Genomic DNA, 19,971 nt, shown 5'->3' on the forward strand with positions numbered 1-19,971 from the left:
TATATATATATGATTAGAAAGTGTTGTTGTGGTGTAGGAGTCAAGATTTGGCTTTGAGTAACGACAGTAACTGCTTTAAGGCAATTATTAATAAAACTGGTAGGTAGTGCCCAAGTCGGAGCAGGACTTGATTATCAAGACAATAGCCAAACTGTTCAGTCGCAGTTATTTGTTTTTAGATTTATCTGTAACACGACAAAATAAAAGAGATGTCGGTTTAAACGTGAACGCTGTAGTTCTGAGTCTGCGCCTGTAGAGCCCAAACTGATACAGTCACTTTGTTCGTGTTCAAGTTAACATGAACGGTGCAGCGCAGCCGTTTGCTGCAAGAAGTAAGAAAGGTGCAGTTCAAAACTCAAACAAGCCACTGTCTCAAAGGTTACTCAGTGACTTATTTGATTGTTTGCTACGCTAATTAGTTTTAGCCACGAGGCAAACATTTAACTTTATTAATTAGTTCATTGTTGTAATGATAGGGTTCATTAGTGTGTAATGTAGATGTTGCTAAAATCAGTGAGCAGTCAGTTGCCTCCTCTAGCAACTACAGATCTGTTTTGATTGTTTTTAAAATGAGCAGATTTGTGGAACCCTATATTAAAGCACCTTGAATTATGTGCAGAATATGTTTTCTGCCTCTATTTAATTTGTCGAACAGTGACACTACGTTGATTTTTTAAGTTCATGTTCTCCATAAAGGATTCAATCCTCTGAGTACATGTGCCTGTTTGCGCATATAGGGGCGGTTATTCATCTTCTGCAGACACAAACATTGTAAATATGTGTAATAGTGTTTGAACACGTTTAGTTTTGTACACATTTGTGTTTGAGATGGGAGGAGGAGGATGATGGAGAGCTGTTCTACAATGTCAGAGCTTCGATTGTGACGTGGTGACGATTCCTGCTGCCCAGCGAGTTTACCGCTGCAGTCCTGTGGTTCTGGGATTAAGCCCGTCAATCTCAGCAGCTGATAAGATCAGCTCTGTGTAACCCAGGTAATGATAGTTTATATCAACAAAAGGCGCACGAGCCGCGTGTTCGTTAGCATGCAGATGGTGAATATTAGCCACTTGAATTGGAGTGTGTAATTCACATTCTCCATCAGAACGTCCTGTTGCTCTGTCAATAAAATAATAAATTCGTACTCTGCGATTTCTCGCATCTTCTGTTCAGCTCGACCCATTGTTTCTTCACAACGCTGCAACTCTGTCACAATGCTATGTGCGTCTCTATCTCCCTAGACCTCTCTGCCTACCCACAGTTTCTCTCACTGAATGAGGCACTGACAGAATAAAGAAGAGCTCCTGGAGAGCGGACTCTCTTATCAGCCTCCAACATCTGGCTGAGACTGATGGGCTCTTGGAAGCGCTCTCCAAATATCATTGAGTTTGAGCTGCATAATGCTTGTTTAACCGCATCCTTCCTACAATGCTAATTCAGCCCCTCTCATTACGCGTCTTTCACCGGAGGAACCCATTTCTATGATTACTGAAATTAGTTCCTCAACAGGACAGGATTAATGGGAGGCAGTCGTCTAAAAGGGCGAGGAGAAACGAGGCTGAAAGGTGAGTCGAGTCACACGTGAGCGAAAAGGGAGTTGAAACATGACGTGACGTGGCGAGATCAAAGAGCACAAGACTGATAAATATCAAATTTGCCAGATGTTAAGCTTTTAAAGCTTTGCTTGAAAGAAGTTTTCACTGAGACGAAAAAGCCGTTTTCAGGGGAAATTATCCCTCCCGTCCGTCCTGTCATCACGCATTTCAGCTTATTAATTCAAAACTCTGGGGTAATCTGCACTTGATGGGTGGATGGGGGGAGGGGGGGGGAAACAACTTCAACACCTGGTGCAGTGTTTGCAAAGCACTTGCCAAAAGTATGGTTAAACACAAAAAGGGTTGAAGTGGATGTACCGCAGTGAGTCGTTTTTGGTGAAACGACCCGCTTCACCATGCAGGTACATGCTGGTACATGCTGTCTGCCATGCAGGTACATGCTGCCTTATTTTGATCACAGACAAAAAACTGTTTATGTCTGTTCGACATGTTTTCTTCTCTTATTACAATAAGAAAATTTGCAACCACAAATATTTTTTGCCCGGACAAAACCACAGCTTTTTCTCCCACTTCCACTGGTCACATCCTCATGTACCGCAGGGCCCACTGAGCTGCCTCCCAGCTCTGTTCGCAGCCATGTGCCGTCTCCGGTTCACATGGAATTGCCAGCTGCTTCTTTTGACTTTACAGCGAGAAGCATGCACAGATTCAACAAAATAAAAAATAAAAAAATGTCCTACAGATCCACATCTCCCCCACACAGATGCCCTTGTAAAGATGTGTGACACAGGAGCAAGTATGAGACACCCAATAAATAAACTGAACTCCCCCACCCAATACCAACCCAAAAAAAAAACGTGATTCACATAACCTGTTTGATTGGGCAGTCATTTTTATATGTAGAAAAACTGAGAGAGCAAAGCTATGGAGACTCATCTCAGTTGTTTTTTCATGACAGTATGTTTCCACTAATCTGACKTTCTTGTAATCTTCTTTACTAATCCTTATGATTCTGTTGTTTTTTTGTTTTGTTTTGTTTTTTTGCAAGCCCTTTACAATATGTTTCAAGGGTTTGGTTGTTCTGGTTGAAATTGGAAAACATTTTTCAGAAAAATGGAAATTACCTTGTTTAAAATCACTTTTTTCTATATTGCAAAGTTAGCACTTCATTACTGCCTGCTTGTACAAAAGCCTAAAGATGCTGTTTAAAATACAATCCCTTTTTTTGTGGTGTGGCATTAATGCGAGTACATCCCATAAGTCATTTCCCTTAATAGCTGACCATGAAACTTTTTTACAATTTTAAATTCTAAAATGTGTGGTATGTATGGAATAACTTAGTCAGATATCCCTAAGTAAAGTTAACTGCAGCTGCCTTCAGAAGTTGCTTAATTTGTAAAAAGTAAAACGTTACATTAATAGAGCCATGTACATAGAAATAATTTTGGTAATTCTCAGTAGCCTAAAACAAGAGAAGTTTCCTCTAATTTAACTTCGGACCGTGACAACATATGTGCACATATCTCTTTGTGTCAGCTGCATGCACCGGGTGTTGCTTAAAGAAAACCAGTTAATGGCAAAAGACTCAAGAAACAGGCAGATTTTCACCTTCTAGCACGACAATGGCATTAAGAAACTTTATTCTTTTGGAAAATATGTGGAGTTTCTGCCAGCCCTGCTTGCAAATGTCACAAATAAACCTGTTAAAGGTTGTTTCATACATTTAGCAAGTAGAAACATTACTATAGATTAAGTGAACAGAAGATATTTATAGATGTGTCTAACAAGCACTAGCAAGCCTAAGCTTCTTTTAGGGATTCCTAATGTGATGTATTTTATATAATTACAGGCACTTATAGTTCTGTACTTTTTCAAATATGCTCAGCCCCGTAAGGAGAACGACAGGATCTGCCTCAAAAATCCATTATTACACCCCACAACTGTCACGATCACTCTGTGCTTACGAGAAAGTGTAGGATTCAGATGTCAAAATGACAAAGTAATTGTCCGGTAATCATCATCGAATCAAGCCTAAAACTAATGGCACTCATCGCCTCTAGATTAGCAATGGAGGCAGGGACTGTCATTTCTTCTGTGAATGTTGAACTGGCCTCAAACTTATACTCATTCATGTCCCCTCTAACAGGCAGAGATGGAGACTTTATCGTGTTGGGAGGCGATCAGAGGGAGCAAACGATTCATTCTTCCTGGTGAGAGCCTGAGCTACAGGCTGCGAATCGTCGTCATCTTCAGGCACGAAGGCAACCTCCCCTACGCCGATCTTTGGTCGTTTTATTGAGCCTTCATCTAGGTAACATCCATTTGTGTGTTTTCAAAGAGCTAAGACTTCAAAATAACATAATATTTTGTTGTCATGTAGCAGATAATACCTGTGAATGTTTGCACTTTTGAGAGGATGGAGTTTCTGCCGAGACTGAGCCCTGATAACAATTATAATGCGGCGTTGCAAAAATGCCCTAATTACCAATATCAAAGTGCAATCACCATAATCTAAAATCAATTATGCGGAGGCCTTATCTCAACTCCGTGGATTCCTTTCATGGGGAATCATTTTCTCCTTTTTTTTAAMATTTTTTTCATTACCCTATGTCGTGATAAGGAATCAGCATACTCTGTCTTTTGAATGAACTTTTTTTTTGAGTCACCTTTAAAGGCGTCTTCGTGTGGCCACTTGAACCAGTGGTGTGGTGCGACGGTGTGAAAATAATGACACAATCTGCACCGACACCACTCAGCTATAGAGACCGAAACTAAAGTTTTGGTCTCTATAGCTGAGCATCCAATATAATTTAATTCTGACACACGGATATCAATGTGACAAGAAAATCAATGTAATCTCACAGCATATTAAACCCCAGAGATGTAATAATTTATAGAAACTGACCAACTCTGACCCCCGACTGGGTCAGGAAATCTCCGCTGCCTGGATGACTAAGTCGTATCACAGAATTAGTCCATTGCCTCGGATGATTAACAACACTATTTCAAATAAATGACCTCTTGTGCTATTCAGAATTGAAATGTCAATGTGATAAACAAACATCTTTAACAATAAACGTTTGTGCTCCATTGTTTTAACTGTAATGTTATTAATATTCTGATTAAAGCTACCAGACCTGTGAGCTCTGTTCTTTTCTTAAATCCTAGCTTGGCCAATTGAATTAAAGCTGTAATCACAGCAAAATGGGGTTTCTATTGACTCTGGGGGCCTGAATCAATTTTCAATTTTGTATTTTTTTTGTGAGAATATATTGAAAACCCATTACCTCTTCTACACAATACATGCACTGCTCTGAGGTAAACTATCATTTATGATCCCTAAGTAAAACTTTGAGGATTGTAGTAGTATGATGACAAAAATGCAAAGGCATGTTACTTGCCTTTATTGCAAAAAAAAAAAAAAAAAGGAAAATGCCACAGAATCCTTAAAATCGACAACTATTCTGTCACAGACTAAAGGGAACATGGCACGGTGTAATACGGTTTTCTAAAATCTTATCTATGTGCTATATGTTCAGACGATTTTGGAGATTTTGACACATAACATCTATTATAAGTGATTTATTTAATATGTAGTGATAATTTAATTAAATGTGGTAAAACACATGCTGTTTTGAAAATAACCCATTAGTCAGGGTCTGTGTTCTGATCTGATTCAATATATTCTTGACCCACGTCAAGAAAACATTGGCTTGCCTGCTCTCAGCACCATGGACAGCTCCTCGCTCTCTTCTTCGTCTCTCCTCTGAAGTTCTGAATGGCCTGGTTTTACTTGCTTCAATATAGATTGGACACTTTTCATTGCCTTAATCACTTTTGCTGATTTAACTTCGTGGTTTTCTGAGCTCCAATGTGATCCAAACTTTGTAACCTGGAGGGGGTCGCCCTGTGTAAAAACAGCTACACATGTTCTTGCTGGAGGAGCAAACGCCGCCTCTCTGTGCGTCCTGACAATGCAGCAGCTGTCACAGCTGGAAGCGGCCAGTCAAGTCAGAATCATCGGCCGTCTGAGATTGCGGTGTTTTTTTTTTTTTTGTTGTTGTTGTTGTTGTTGTTGTTGTTTTTTATTGACTCGGTCAGCGGATGGGGCTAATATTGACAAGTGCAGCGCTCTTCCCGTGGTGTCGTAATCTAGCAAGCTGAGGCTTTGTTCTTTTATTTTTATTATTTTAATTTAACGTCAGATCAAGTTTGACCAACACTGGCCTGCCGCGACGGATCCAATCAGAGTTCAGATCAGCTTCATCTTCCCCCACCAGCCCTCCCTCTCCGTCTCTTTCTCTGCCTCTCTTTCTTAGTTGCAAAAAAAAAAAAAAAAAGGAAAAAATGTTCTGCAGCTGGGCTGCACCTCAATGAATGAATTGGTGCACTGTGAGCCACCATCATCTACCCACTGGATTTCCATTTACTCCCGGCATCCACCCCGAACATATGAATCTGCTTAGACAGAGGCTTTTGAGGAGTTGAAAAGATCAGGTCGGAGAGAAAATGGCACAACGCGTGGTTTTCTTTTTGCTGTGGCTCTTTGACCAGTCCTTAGCCGGATTTCCGAATCAGATTAACATCGGTAAGTGTCCCGCTCGTTTCGGCGAGCTGCTGATTGTTGTTTGCGTAATATAATGCATGATTGCAGCTTTCTACTGGGAATTTAATGCGGAGCTCTCCGCAATGACGCCGGACTAACTTGATTTTTTATTTATTTATTTTCTCCCAGTGCTGCATTCTTAAAGCAGCTGGTTTTAAAACTACAATAAAGCTTCGGCTTCTTGCCAAAAACTACCAGAAATGATTACAGATGATGACGGGCAACATTTCTTTCTTTCTTTTTTTTTTTTTTTTTTTTTTTTTTTTTTTGTCGTCTCTCAATTCCGAAGAGTTCCAGACCGGCGCACCGATCAGTAATGCATGACTTAATCTGTAAATAACAAATAGTTTCTTTGTTCACGCCGAGTTCCTCGCGATCCGACCAAAGGACGAGGGTGAAAGCTGGTGATAAAACTGTGCACACCGCCGTTAAGAGTTGGTCTGATCTTGGTTTTGAATCTCTCCAAAGGGGGACTGTTCATGCGGTCCACGGTGCAGGAGCACAGCGCGTTCAGGTTCGCTGTCCAACTCTACAACACCAACCAAAACACCACCGAGAAACCTTTCCACCTCAACTACAACGTCGACAATCTCGAGTCGTCCAACAGCTTCTCGGTCACCCATGCATGTAAGTGTGCTGCTTCCTTGTCGGTTCACGTCCAGAGCGGCCGGTGCGCTTCTGGTGTCCGCCAAGAACGAGCAAGAATTATATCCAGGTGCTTCATGGAGATTGCAGCCTGAGTTTCGGGCATGCAGACAAGTTTCTGTCGCCTCTTCTTCTTGGATTCAGAAGGTCTCAGTGGAAATAACAACCCCGTGCAAACACGTTCTTTTCTCACCATGAAAATCTATTTTTAGACTGCGTTTATTGTTATAAAACACAACATATTCAAAGCATACGTCACATAATTTTGCACACTTATTCCTTGTTGTAATATTACATCACTCAGTCACTCAGCGGTAGTACCTGCATGAACGAGCCCCTCCTTCAAGTTTCAACATACAATATGCAATTTTGGGTTCAGAGGAATGTTAAAAAAAAAAGTAAGAATCTCTTTTATTCGTTTTTCCATAAACATGTTTCAAGAATCCCAACTGTGCAATCAGTAGAATCAGAGTCAATCCAGTTAGTTTTTATTTTTATTTTTTTTCGTGCTTATCTTAATTTGAGGTTACTTTAATGCCTCCCCAAATATGGAAATACTGTTTTTGTGTCTTTACAAACAGCACAATCTAAAAAAAAATCTGGGTTTTAAAGAATCGCCGTTCAGTGTTGTGTAAGTAGTTTGACCAATATTTTTGCACAAATCTTGATCAGATTCATTCAAGAACAGTATAATAGCTCTTTAGTTTACCACCAAATTGGAGTCTCAACTTTAACGGATAATTTTTTTTTTAAGCTCTCCTGCCGCCCCTGATCCATGACGCCCTGTATGATTAGTCATGTTGCCCCTTTTAAAACAAGACAGCACCTCCCTCACACTTACTAAGTCCTCTTGCAGAAGTGATCTGATCTGCAAAAACAAAACAAAAAAACCTCTGTAAAACTGGTTAATGTCAATAATTGTATGGTATATTTAATTGGCAGTAAGAAAACTTGAACTTACTTTTTGGAAAATTCTTTCTTGTTCTTTTTCTTTATTGCATGTTTATGATCATATCGTTAAAGTTGATAAGGGGAAAAAAAATCATCTTTGTGTAGGGTAAAACAAGAGATTAGCGCAACAATTTCCTTGCTGTTAATCATAAACAAGGACCTCCATTTGGTGAAACAGCTAACTTTGTTGGCCCACAGCTTCATCCGACCGACTGCTGCAGCTGTGTCCTTCTAACCCCCTGCATGGCATGATCATAATGGCCCCTTGACTTCCCCTGTCTGCTGGAGCATCGCCTACTGCTCTGTCCTATGATTCCCCCCCCCCTCCGTCTTTGTTGGAGAGCGTCTTCCCCGGCATTGCAGAGTCAGCTCATTAGCACTCAGCCCTCATAGCACCTCGCCGTGCTGTCATTGGGTGAAAGGGGAAAAAAAAAAATCCATAGCTCCCCAACCATCGCCAGCAAATGAGCTGGACTCAGACCTGCAGAGGAGGTGGGCCCGAAAACAGTGAGGCAGTCGAAGCAGAGCATCATATCGCAGGCAGCAGAGCAGCAAGTGGCTTAACGAAGGCATCCACGAGAAACAATAAGCAAAAGAGGGTGAATAAATAATAGATAATGCCGTTCAATTTCACGCATGTTGAAGAGGGAAGGGGAGGATAGGAGAACGGGCTGATATCAGAATCTAATTAAAAACAGAGGCAAGCAGAGTTTTAGCAAAAGGATTTTTCACCCCGAAGGAGCAGCGGCATTGTTTCTAGCTGCCCTTACTAGTAGTCCGCCTTGGTGTTGAAGGGCTGCRTTCAGCTGCAGGAAAATCATATACGTTTGAAACAAAATACCTTGGTATGAGCCTCAAGTTGTGGATTATGTTTTGCTGCTGCTTTGCAGATTGKAAAAAAAAGAAAACACTACCTCAGGTGGGGTTTTTCCAGAAAAAACACATGTGAACGAAACATCTGTGCAAATCCTCAACGACACTCAGCAGCCATTTGGTAATACATCAGTGGTAATACATCAACTCTTGTGTTCTGTGACTTTTAGACGTCTCTCCGCTTCAACACACCCAAGTCAAACAATCAGGTCATTAGCARGATTCTGGACAACTTGGCTGCATACTGAGGAGATAATTCAGCCATTTGATTCAGGTGTGTTGGATCAGGGACTCATCTGAAAGCTGCTGGACGCCTTCCCCCGAATCCTCGATTTGAGGATCCCCRGTAACTTAAACACTGGTTTGTAACACACATCCACTGGCTTAGAAAAGCTTCTTCTGCAGGACAGAAGCTGCTCATGTGTAGGTCAAGGAATGTAATAAACGTCTCGGGGTTCGTCTACCACTGGGCACTTGGTCAACCCAACCCCTTTGTATATATTATAYTGTGTATAATTCAGTTTAATCAAATATTATTTTTTGGGACATGTTATGTTTGTTGGTTTATCTTCAAATACTTACTRGCTCCAGTTAAGTCAGACGTTACATGAGAGCTAAATATCGCTGGAAGAAACCTGGCTATCGGTAGACAGTATTTATTGGAGTCACACAAGTCACACTTCCTGACAGTAGAATATGAGCAAATTATAAGAAATTGCTTTAAGTTATTAGATGTTAAAGTCATTATGAAATGTCCTCAATGTAGGTACAAATTTAAGCTTGGTTTGTACAAAAGTCCAGACAGCAGGCACCTCCCGTTTGCACCTAAAGAAGTCAGATATGAAATCAAATCTACAGACGTCCTAAATGCTGAAGGGCCAAACGAAACGAGCTGCACCCCCATCACTGCCTCTCAGAATATCAGAACGCAGAGGAAATCTAATTCCAAATGCAGCCATCTTTCTTAGAAAAACCTTCACTGTCTTCTTGATGCAGACGTTCCTCTGTGCCAATTGTGGACTCTCTACATGCATCTATTGCTGCCACTAAAGTACAACGTGCCATAAACACAGTTTCATACCGTAAAAAGCTGGATACTTATGAGACGTTTAATTGTCCCTCTGATCATGCAGTTCTGAGGAGACAATAAAAGCCTATCAAAATCACTACCTGGTTAACACGGTCTCAGAATCTGCTCGATCTGAATGTGAAAGAGAACGCCCTCATAGTGATGTGCTCAAGAAAATGCAAGAGATGTGCTTGAATTTACAGAACGGATTTGCGTCTTTATTCCAAAATAGGCCAGACCTGCAGCCAACATGCCTGGGCATCGCGAACGAGGAGCTAATGAGCTGAATGTTATTGTTAGTAGGGAGGGAACCTGCGACACTGTCCAAATCATTTGTTGTGCATTCGACAGCCAATGTGTGCAGCCATTTTCAATAAATTAGGACACACTCTGTGTTCCAATGAGGCTTGTGTTACAGATTGAACGTACCTTAGCAACCGCTAAGCAGGTGCTACATATACCTTTTTAAGCCCTCATTTCTGTTTAAATTTTTTATTAATACATATGTATATATATTACTGGTCTGATGTAATATTTAAATTTAAATTATATGCAGTGTTCTTATTAAAACTCACCTTATCAACACACTTCATAAAGTCAGTTACTGACGTATTTGCATTTTTCAAAAATGTTCAGAATTATTTTATATTTCTGTATCTAGTTTTTGTTAAAACACAGCATGTTCTTAAACTGTGCCAAGGCGTATCAGGCATAACATTATGACTAGCATGAGCTTCCTGACTGGGTCTGCGGTTATACCCGCACTGTGCTGCTCATTCTGATGCATTACCACAACTTTAGGTGCAGCACCTTGAACTGGATCAAGTGGACAAGCCTTTGTCCCTGTTTACTGCAACACACCCAAGTTGCAGTGTTTCCCTTTTGACCCAATCATCCAGTCATCAAAATTCAGCCTTTGTCAAACTTGCCTAAAACCTTACCTTGGGTTCATTTGTCCTGCTTGTAAATGTTGGGAACACGATGTTTCCAAAGTGTTCAGSAGCATTTGTTGAAATTAATAAGACGTAAAATTATAACTCAGTGCAGAAATACATCATTCAGTCAGAAATAACCAATCCCAGCCAGGAGGAGGGTCTTAGCGCTGTCAATCACATTCATACACACAAACCCCCCTCTTGCTCTGTGCTACTCTACAGCTAGTTCACCACTCACCACATGAATATTGGGGCCGGGGACACAATATTCCCTAGAATATTTCTATACGACTGCGGAGAAACAGATTTTCTGGAACGTYGAGTTGCTTCTCCGTCATTATCACTCTGAGCAGCACTGATTGGCTGCGCTGAGACCTTCCTCCCAGCTCTGATTGGGTGTTTTTTTGGTCAGGAGCGGTGCTTTTCTTCAGACAGCAACAGCGGYTCAGGGAGAAGGTGGAGGAGCTCAATCTTTTCACAAACTATCTGTCTAGTACTATACTGTCTCAGCATGGTGACAGTTTGAACAAATATTGGAAAAACATATTTTTAAAAGTTATATACATGCATTGACCTTTCAAATGTCATAAGGATGGTCAGACATTCACATAAATGTAATCCTACGCCTTGTGGAACCTTATTAGCATTAAGACTATCATTCAACATCATTTATGTGTGAAGGTATATTATGTATATGCCACTCAGTAACAGATGTCATGATGGAAATGTAATCAGTGTTGTTCATTTTACCTGCAAGTGGCCACAATATATCCAGTGACAAGTTCATAGGTTTTGATGTAATTTGTGCACTCTGTGGTGTTTGTCAAGAAGGTGCCTTGATATTCTTAGCTGAGACTGCAAACTGAAGACAGCTCACGTTGAGCTCACGATAGTCCACAAGCATTATACATTTTCTCTTCCAGTATGGGGAGCAAAAATATAGATAGAGGTTATTAAATATCACTTCTCTGCTGACTTACGGACCTTTGGGTCTGTACGTTTTAGTGAGTGAGGACCGCCTGTGCTCGGAGTTTTACATTTGTCAGGTGTTTATTGCTTTGTTTTGTTTGTTCTGCAAACTGTCACGTTAATTTACCGGACATCCAAAGTTCCTCTGGAATGATTTGGCTCCTGTGAATGACTCAGCATACAGCAGTAGCAAACGCCTGCTGTGTGCTTTGTAAATGTTTTGAAAAGGGTACCTTTTATTTTAAAAAAATTATTTTTTGCATCCTTTAAGCTGTTAATTCTAAGAACCGTAGGACGTCACTACGTTCAAACTCACTCAAAATCAAAAGAAGTTGCAATTGGCTTTTAAAAATGAAACTTGACAATCCTTGCTTTTAATAAAAGCTTGGTTTTCTGTCGTTTCGATTTCTTTTAGGCAACTTTAAAGCCGTGTGCTATTAATGAAATTAGCGACTTTTAGAACAACAATGCGTGGCTTCAAAAAATCCCCGGGGCTTTGCTTTGTACCACAGCGGCATGGTGTGTCCTTTGGTGACAAGACTGTTGTTGCTTTGAAGTAACATAAGAAATTGTGAAATGTGTAATTACCAGCTCGGGCTCTATAATAGCTGCTGAAGCTAGAAGTCAGGTGTGCTCACAGAGAACTCAAAAGTGCTTCAAAGGAAAGGCTCCGCGTTTGAGGAAAAGCAGAGCAGACAGCATTAATGTTGCTGATAGTCATGGCTTCACCAACTTAATGACACCGCCATTCTTTCTTACCTGTTTACCCTTCTTCTTTGCTTCCTTTACCTGAGCAAAAAAAAAAAAACATCAATCCTCTGCACATCTCTGACTGTGCTATTTATGAGATTACTTACCTTGATTCTTGTTAAAAGACAATTTTGCACTCCTTGGCTTTTGAATCTTATCTCACCGCTCCTCATTCCTCATTCTGTCATTAAGCTAATGGTCTGTGTCCCCTTTGCCAGCCTTTTTTACATCTGCCTACCCTCTTTTATTGAATCCTTGAGGTCCTTAAACTCTGGCAAGATCACGTGCTTCCTTGCTGCTCTGTCCGTCCGCCTTTTCTTGCTGATCTTGACTGCAGCGAAGGCTGTCCCATTCCAACAGTTTGGATTTTTGTTGAACTGAAGGAACCAGAATGAATATAAGAGATGATGCATGTGCTGTAGTTAGTTGGCTATGATCCATCAGAGACACCAGGAAGTTTTCGCTCTGGCTTTCAAACAAATATTAAAAAAATTATATAATATGTGTTTATCAATGAGTTATAGTTGTGCACATGAATTTAGCTACCTCTGGGCTTTGCCGGGTCAGCTGTTTTTCCTCATTTTATGTGAGCCAACTGGCTGTTAGCTTGATATTTGATACAAGGTAATAAATGTGCTAAACTTTCCCTTGATAAAGACATATATTAAAGGAAGTAAATAATAATAATAAAAAAACGACAGGAGAAAACTGAAATGTGAGACCGAGACATTGGTACTGTTTGTTGAGTTTGTACAATTGTTAATAGCCTAATATTGCGAGATAGTAAGTAGGCTGTACTTTTATAGAACCCCAAAGCACTTTACACCACATCCAGTCGTTCCCCCATTAGAAACAGAGAGAATATTATGTAATTAATCCTAAACTAGAGCCTAACCTAATTGTGAAACTTGACTTCGTAGTCCTCTGCATATGAGCTACTCGAATATAATTTCATACATTCAAAAGCAATGGAGATAAAAAATAAAAATAAAAAAAAGCTTTAGATTAGTTTTGGAAAATTTCTTTTGCTGTTTTTTTCCCCCACAGAAAACTAACAGAAACTAACAAAAACAAAAAAAAATGTGACAGAATACATAACGTCTTTATTAGTTCCCTTCCCTCTATTTGGCAGATTTTACATCACTGTGAGTTTATAAAGAAAAAAGAATATTCGGAAGAAAATGTTTCCATGTGCTTTATAAACAGGTGAAAAAATCTTTTTTTGTGTGTTAGATCACAAAAAAATGATCCAACAGTTTTTTTAGTTAGATCAATTTTCTTCAGTTCAACAAAAGAGGAGAGAGCCCAGTGAATGTTTAATGCTGTATTGCATACATTAAAAAAAACAAACAGATTTTTAACTAATTAATAATTCCTAACATTGGTGATGTTTCAATGTTGGAAAAGAATTATATATTTTCAATGCTGAACATTCTGCAGCAGCTCCACATTTCAACTTGTGTCTCCCAAATGACCCGCTCTTTAACCGCCAGCTGTTGAGACTGGTCAGCTGGTTAGTCAGATGTGGTGGCATGTTAGTCATGTTTAGTTTGAGGCAAGTAAAACTAAGACAACATAGCATTTATGTTTTGCACCGTGACGCGGGTTAGTCACGAGGAGGAATTCTGGACGAATTGAAGTTTCAAGTCGATCAAAGCAGATTTTTGAATGCAGATTTACTTGCAGCTAAGAACTGGTTTCTGCTTAGATTCGGAGGCCCTGCAGTCATGATTTGTTTCAACATATTTGTGCCCATTTAGAAAGGTGCTTCTCCTCATAGTGCCCAGAAACACCAACGGATTCTTGAATGGGATGTGGCAGCTCACACTTGGACAGAGCGCAGGTGGTAAACGGCACATGTTGCGGAGCCCAGACAAAAGGGTGCTTCACCAAATCTTTGCGTGCATTGTTAAGTGTAGCTTTTGGAGATGCTGTTGTTTTGGTCCTGTGGGAAGAGATTGTAAACGAAGTGACAAGGAGGCATGTTTTTTGCAGCGTGTGACCTGCAAGCACTGACAGGGACAGGCTGTCGTCTGAAGAGGCTCCTCAGGTGATTGTAAGAATGCCACAGTGTTGGCTCTTGGAGGCTTGCATAGCTCAGCTTGAAAGGTGTGATGAGGGCAAACGTGGGGGAAAGAAAAGAGGTAAACCGAGCAGTGTGAGGGCTGAGAAAGGAACTGGGGTATGTGAAAGAAAGGAGAATATATATATATATATATATGTATTTTTTCTTTTTTTTTTCTTTTAAGCTGCTCAGAGTGTGTGTGTTTGCGTGAGTGCATGACTGTGTTTAAGAGAGAGATTTCTCCCGGCAATGGGGGTGGGAGGAGGTTGTACAGGGACATGCCATCACAGCGCAGCTGTGTTGGAGGCACAGATGGAGGTTTGTGTGTGGCTATGATGCAGACGTATGAGAGACCCCACGAGGCAAAACTTACTATCGCGCTTACATGCCTACACGTACTCTCACACAAACACAACCGCTCGCTTGCAGAAAGACAACCGAGCCCTCTCACAAGCGCCACTACGATTTCCATTTCTCAGACATAGACTGTTAAGCTCTCTCGCAAATACTGTCAAATTCTTTTAAATATATCAATATGTTCTCAAATGTCCTTCACGCTTCACGCGCTCACATTTCTTTTTCCCCCGAGGGAAAGTCTCTTGAAAGCCAAAAATATTGCAGTCACAGCAGTTGATTAAAATGTGAAATAGAAGAAAATTCATTTAGGTTCATTTTTAAATATTAATTTTGTGAATTAAATTTTATGAAAATAACAAATTTTTTCTGGTTCATGTGCAAATAGTGACTTTTAATCTACATTGAAAATATGTACACTTCTTTTAGTATTTTTTTTAACTTGAGGAGAGATTTTACAATAAAACGGCTTTGAAACGAGTCGTTTTAACAAAAAAAAACAAAAAAACTATATATACGGAGGACCAAAACTGACAGAATTAAAAATAAAAGAGGAAATAACATAAATGACCCAATAAATAAATCAATACAGTTAAAATGTGTCACTTAATTTCCAAAATAAGAATTTTTACAATTTATTTCACCTCCATATTTATCTTTTCAGATTAGATCTAACATATTGCACACTGTAATGAACAGCACAGTGACGGAGCGATTTTGAGGACAGCAGGCCAGGCGATCTCAGGGGCCTCTGGAGGTGGCTTGATGTGGGTCTCAGTCAAATGAGTGGTACAGTAGCGATCTGGGACGAGGTTACAAGCTCTGGGAGCTGCACAGCCTGAGAGAGGAGCACAATGTCAGCACATCACTGACAACAGTGCTCAGATAGCAAAAGATCCAATAAGTGGAGCATTGTTTTTTATTTATTTATTTTTTTTCCTGATACAAATTCAGATTGTGAAAACCTCTGCTGAATTTGCAAAACCAATTAATTCAGTTTGTGGAAGTTGTATTTGTAATTGTTTGCTTACTGACCACTGTGTCCATTGTCTGTCTTGACAGATTGGCCCCACCCTTTAATGCTCTGTTGAAATTTTAATGAGAAATGTACAACCTATATGTGCATAGCCTATAATATTAGCTATAACATCAAATCTAACTACATGTCAGGTCGGAGATACCAGACCCAGAACTAGAGGCAGGACCACCAAACAGGGAGGTTTTTCTTGTTCTATCACTCAATCTTTCAGCACCACCTTCATGTTTTGTACCTTACATTCCCTGCTACAGCTGCAAAGCTAATGTGGACTTTTCTAATGTTCCTTATGGCGTCAGGTTATGTTCCGTAGAGAACAGATATAATCACAAAGCTGTCCAAAACAAAGTGAATGAAGCAGCAGACCTTCAGAGGCCCCCACCATAAATGACTGAATTAAGCGTAGAGCTAGAATTTTAACATTTATTTATTGAGAATGGAATGCTTAAAAGTTGCTTAAAAGTTTAAAAGTTTTATCAAAGATCAATTAAAAGATTTTAAATAGTTTAAATAGTTATACATTTAAGTTTTTAAAAGTGCAAAGAATAATCACAATGTATTTTGACTATTATGTTCCCATAGCTACAATCTGGTGCTATCGGTTTCTTTGGGTTTGAGGTCACTTTGTTCAATTACATCTCAGTAAATAATGACCAATTATCACTTTCTGCTTTTACACTTGGCCAATTGAAGCTAGCATTGATGATGTTTCTTTAAGAGGGTTCTCAAAATCCCATTCTGCTCAAGCCCCCGTACAACATTGGCCCTGCATGATGAGCCAGAGCCACCGCACTGTGCATCTCTGAGCCGGACAAACAGGTACATTTAATTTACGTGACACTAGTTGGGACAAATTAGGTTTTTTTTGCAGGCCGAGCTTCGTGGAACGATTATTTTCCTGATGTCAGCTGACCGGCTCCGAAGCACTCGTTCATGTGTTTTACTGCCGCACACTTAGCTGATTTACGACGAGCTTGAATGGAGCGGAGGAGAGGTCGAGAAGGCTTTTGATTTGGCATAGTTTGAGAAATAGCAGCGCCGCTAAAACAACAGCACAGTATTTGACTATGGCGTGAGCTCAACGGCTAAACCGCCGGCTCACCAACCCATCGGCTCACCGGAGAAATTCCCGGTAGTCCCGTACGCCAGACCGCCCCTGATCACTGGGGAACACGGACAAACAGGACGAACAACCAGGCACATAAGCAGCTTTGCAACTATATTTATAGCAAAACCTCACGTCTCACAGAGTTTTAGGTAAATAGTTAACATCCAATTCAAAATTAGCCATAAGTTTTTCAAACATTCTTGCATCTTTATATGGTCACATTAGAGAAAGTTCTTTTTTTTTTTCTTGAGCTCCACAGATAAAAGACTAGAGACACCCCCAAGGACCAAGCCTCCAAAGAAAACAATATTTCTGACCTAATTTACTGGCCATGAGATGCCCTCTGCTGCATTTCTTCTAAATTATTTTTTTTTTTTATTTTAGGCTCACAACAGAGGCAGTAATGAGATTCAAAATACAAAAACACGGCACACACTCCTAGGCAGATCCAACACAATTAATTTTTAATCAGAATATCAAAGATGCTCTTGAACCCAACCTAAGGAGAAGTGCTGCTGTCGGAGAGTTATTTGTCTTGGACCCTGCGATACCGGCAGATGTTGTTTGGTACAACGTTTATTCCTCTCTTGCTGTTGCACTTGGCTCAAATTCTCTGCGCATCTCTTACAAACGCTGGGCATTTCGCCATTTTCAGCAGCTATCAAGTTTGACTGGAAAACAGTATAGTGGGAAATGGCTGGTTTTAAAGATCAGTTAACATCATTGTATCTTTTAATTTTAAAACATTTTGTAGGCATGCCAATTGAGCAGGAGTCCCCATTGATCCCCTTTCTGCTCGGTTTCCTGAACGAAATGTCACAGAATTTCAAGTGAGATTAAACGGGATTAAGAAGTAATAATTAATGTGAAATGTCCTGGCAGCCCGACATTAATCAAAAATGGACTGCTGTTTACTGCAGTTACACGGCAAAATTATCAACAGCACTGGCAAGGATGTTTTGGAAAAACTAAAAATAAATTCCTCTTTTGTTGTAACAGCGTAAAGTCACACTTGAAAAATGATGAACAATTAAAATGTCAATTTTAGTATAATTATTCAGTCAAGGGGGGAAAAATATTCAATTTTAAGAAGTACATGTTTGAACAAAAACCCTAGTAGTGAAATTATTAGCACCTCTACTGCTAATACTTTGTGCAACGTATTTAGTTTTCTTCTAAAAATAATTCTTAAGTTTGCAACATACAGATGAAGGGATTTTTGACTATTCTCCTGAAAATATTTCTCAGTTTTCAGACTCATCGGTCCTCTTTTACAGACCTCATGTTCCCCAGAGGTCTTCTTTGTAGCTGTGGCTACAATCCAATAACTTGCCACCGTCAGCTTGTTTGTGTGTGTGTGAATGGGTGAATGACTGAATGTAAAGTGAAGTGCTTTGGGGTCCTCCGGAATCGATAAAACGCTACACATCATGTGCATCCCAGTGTCCAAAGCTATTTGTGCCTCATTTGAATACCTGATGTTACCATAAAAAAACAGAAATTAGCAAACTTAGGTGTGACATGATGAAAAATTGTGGATATTTGAGCTTTGCTGCAACGGCGTTACACCAAGTGTACGTCAAGTTCCCTTTTTTGCCAGCAGACATGATGTAACATGACAGCCCATATTTGCTCTGCCCATCTGCACACCGCTGTTCAAATAACGAGGTGGGTTCTGAACTATAAGTCAACAATGACAGGATAAGTCCATGTTCCCTTATTGAAGATGATATCAACACAGTCCTGTGATGAAGAAAAGCAGCAGGCAGAGTATATGAAAAAGCAGCAACACGCACTGGTGGGGGGGCCACGCGGCTGGAGAGACACAAAATCCTTGCAGCGCATTAAGCAGGTTTTGCCGCTGTTCTCTGTGCAAAGAAAAAGCTGCTTCTGATAAGGAACAAACGCCACTTGTTGTGCATTTAAAGTGAAGCGAACAGAGGGCCAAGCAGCTTTTTTTTTTTTATCTATTCATCTCACGCCAGCTGTCCGAATATGTGTGATGGCTGCTTTCCATTTTGTTTTCTCACTGAGCAAAACCTCTCAAGCACAGTATGTTGTGTTCTTGCGACCGAGAAAATTTCTTATTTCAGTATGTCATTTAGCCTCCCGCCCCAGGTTTGAAATGGCACTAAAGTACAAAGAGAGTGAAAGACGAGCATTTTTTAAAACCCTGACTCTTTCCAGTCAGTGTTCTTGCCCATTTTTTATTTATTTTTTACCCATTACTGCCTGTACTTACTATTATTTCTGTATGTGCCCCACTTCACTCTGTATATGTAGATATATACTTACTGATCATATTACTAAATACACCTTTGCTAGTATTTGGTTTATCCTCTTTTCCTTGAGAACTGCCTTAGTTTTTAGTGGCATGTGTCCAGAAAGGTGTCGGACACATTCAGAGATCCATGTTGACTTAATGTAAAGTTACCCCAGATCTTTTTGACTGCACATTTGTGTTATTTTTTGACTGGTGGATTCTGGTGAGAATCCGCTAGAATCTCAGAAAGTTCCGGTGGAATTTTCTGTTCCACCAGATCCCAAAGGTGCTCTGTTGGATTAGGGTCTGGCTACTGTGGTGCTTGCTGGAATTCAATGTTGCGTTCAAAAGACCAGTTTAAGAGGATTTGAGGGTTGTGACAAAGTGTATTATCCTGCTGTATGTAGCCACAAGTAGATATGTACAGACACTATTTTAAACTGATGCATATGTCCAGGAACAATGCTCACGTAAACCCTCGCATCTGAATGTTGCAGTTTGAACCAAAGCTCATCAGAACAGACGATGTTTTTCAGTCTGTCATGGTTTTCCACTGCATGTGTGACTGCCTGAATGAAGGCTACTGTGTTTTGCACATGTTTAAGAAGAATTGTAAATTCAGCTGTATAATATTCTGAACAATAAGCCGTTTGAAAACAACAAGATGTCGTGAGTTTTCTATTGTTTTTCTTCAGTTTATATATATCAAAATTAAAATAACTTTTAAATGTTAGAGATATTTGCCCTGTGATGGATTGGCGACCCGTCCAGGGTGAACCCCGCCTCTCACCCAA

The 19,971-nt window shown here is 40.1% G+C and overlaps 1 protein-coding gene across 7 annotated transcripts in view; it reads left to right on the top strand.

Annotated features, from left to right (window-relative positions):
* Nucleotides 1-5,617: 5,617 nt before the first annotated feature.
* The window catches only part of LOC103471094 (glutamate receptor 3), a 102,123-nt gene continuing 87,769 nt past the window's right edge, over nt 5,618-19,971 (top strand). For 3 of the 7 annotated variants that reach the window (XR_534585.2, XM_017307091.1, XM_008419896.2), the window contains exons 1-2: nt 5,641-6,141; nt 6,628-6,786. Coding sequence is in view for 6 of the 7 variants with exons in the window: in XM_017307091.1 (XP_017162580.1) it covers nt 6,063-6,141; nt 6,628-6,786 (238 nt within the window). In the remaining variant the exon portion in view is untranslated. Of the gene's footprint in view, nt 6,142-6,627; nt 6,787-19,971 lie in introns of all 7 variants that reach the window. The other 4 variants (XM_008419893.2, XM_008419892.2, XM_008419897.2 and 1 more) reach the window with 3 other exon arrangements.

This window comes from Poecilia reticulata, linkage group LG10 (assembly GCF_000633615.1).
Source record: "Poecilia reticulata strain Guanapo linkage group LG10, Guppy_female_1.0+MT, whole genome shotgun sequence".
Classification (NCBI taxonomy): Eukaryota; Metazoa; Chordata; class Actinopteri; order Cyprinodontiformes; family Poeciliidae; genus Poecilia; species Poecilia reticulata.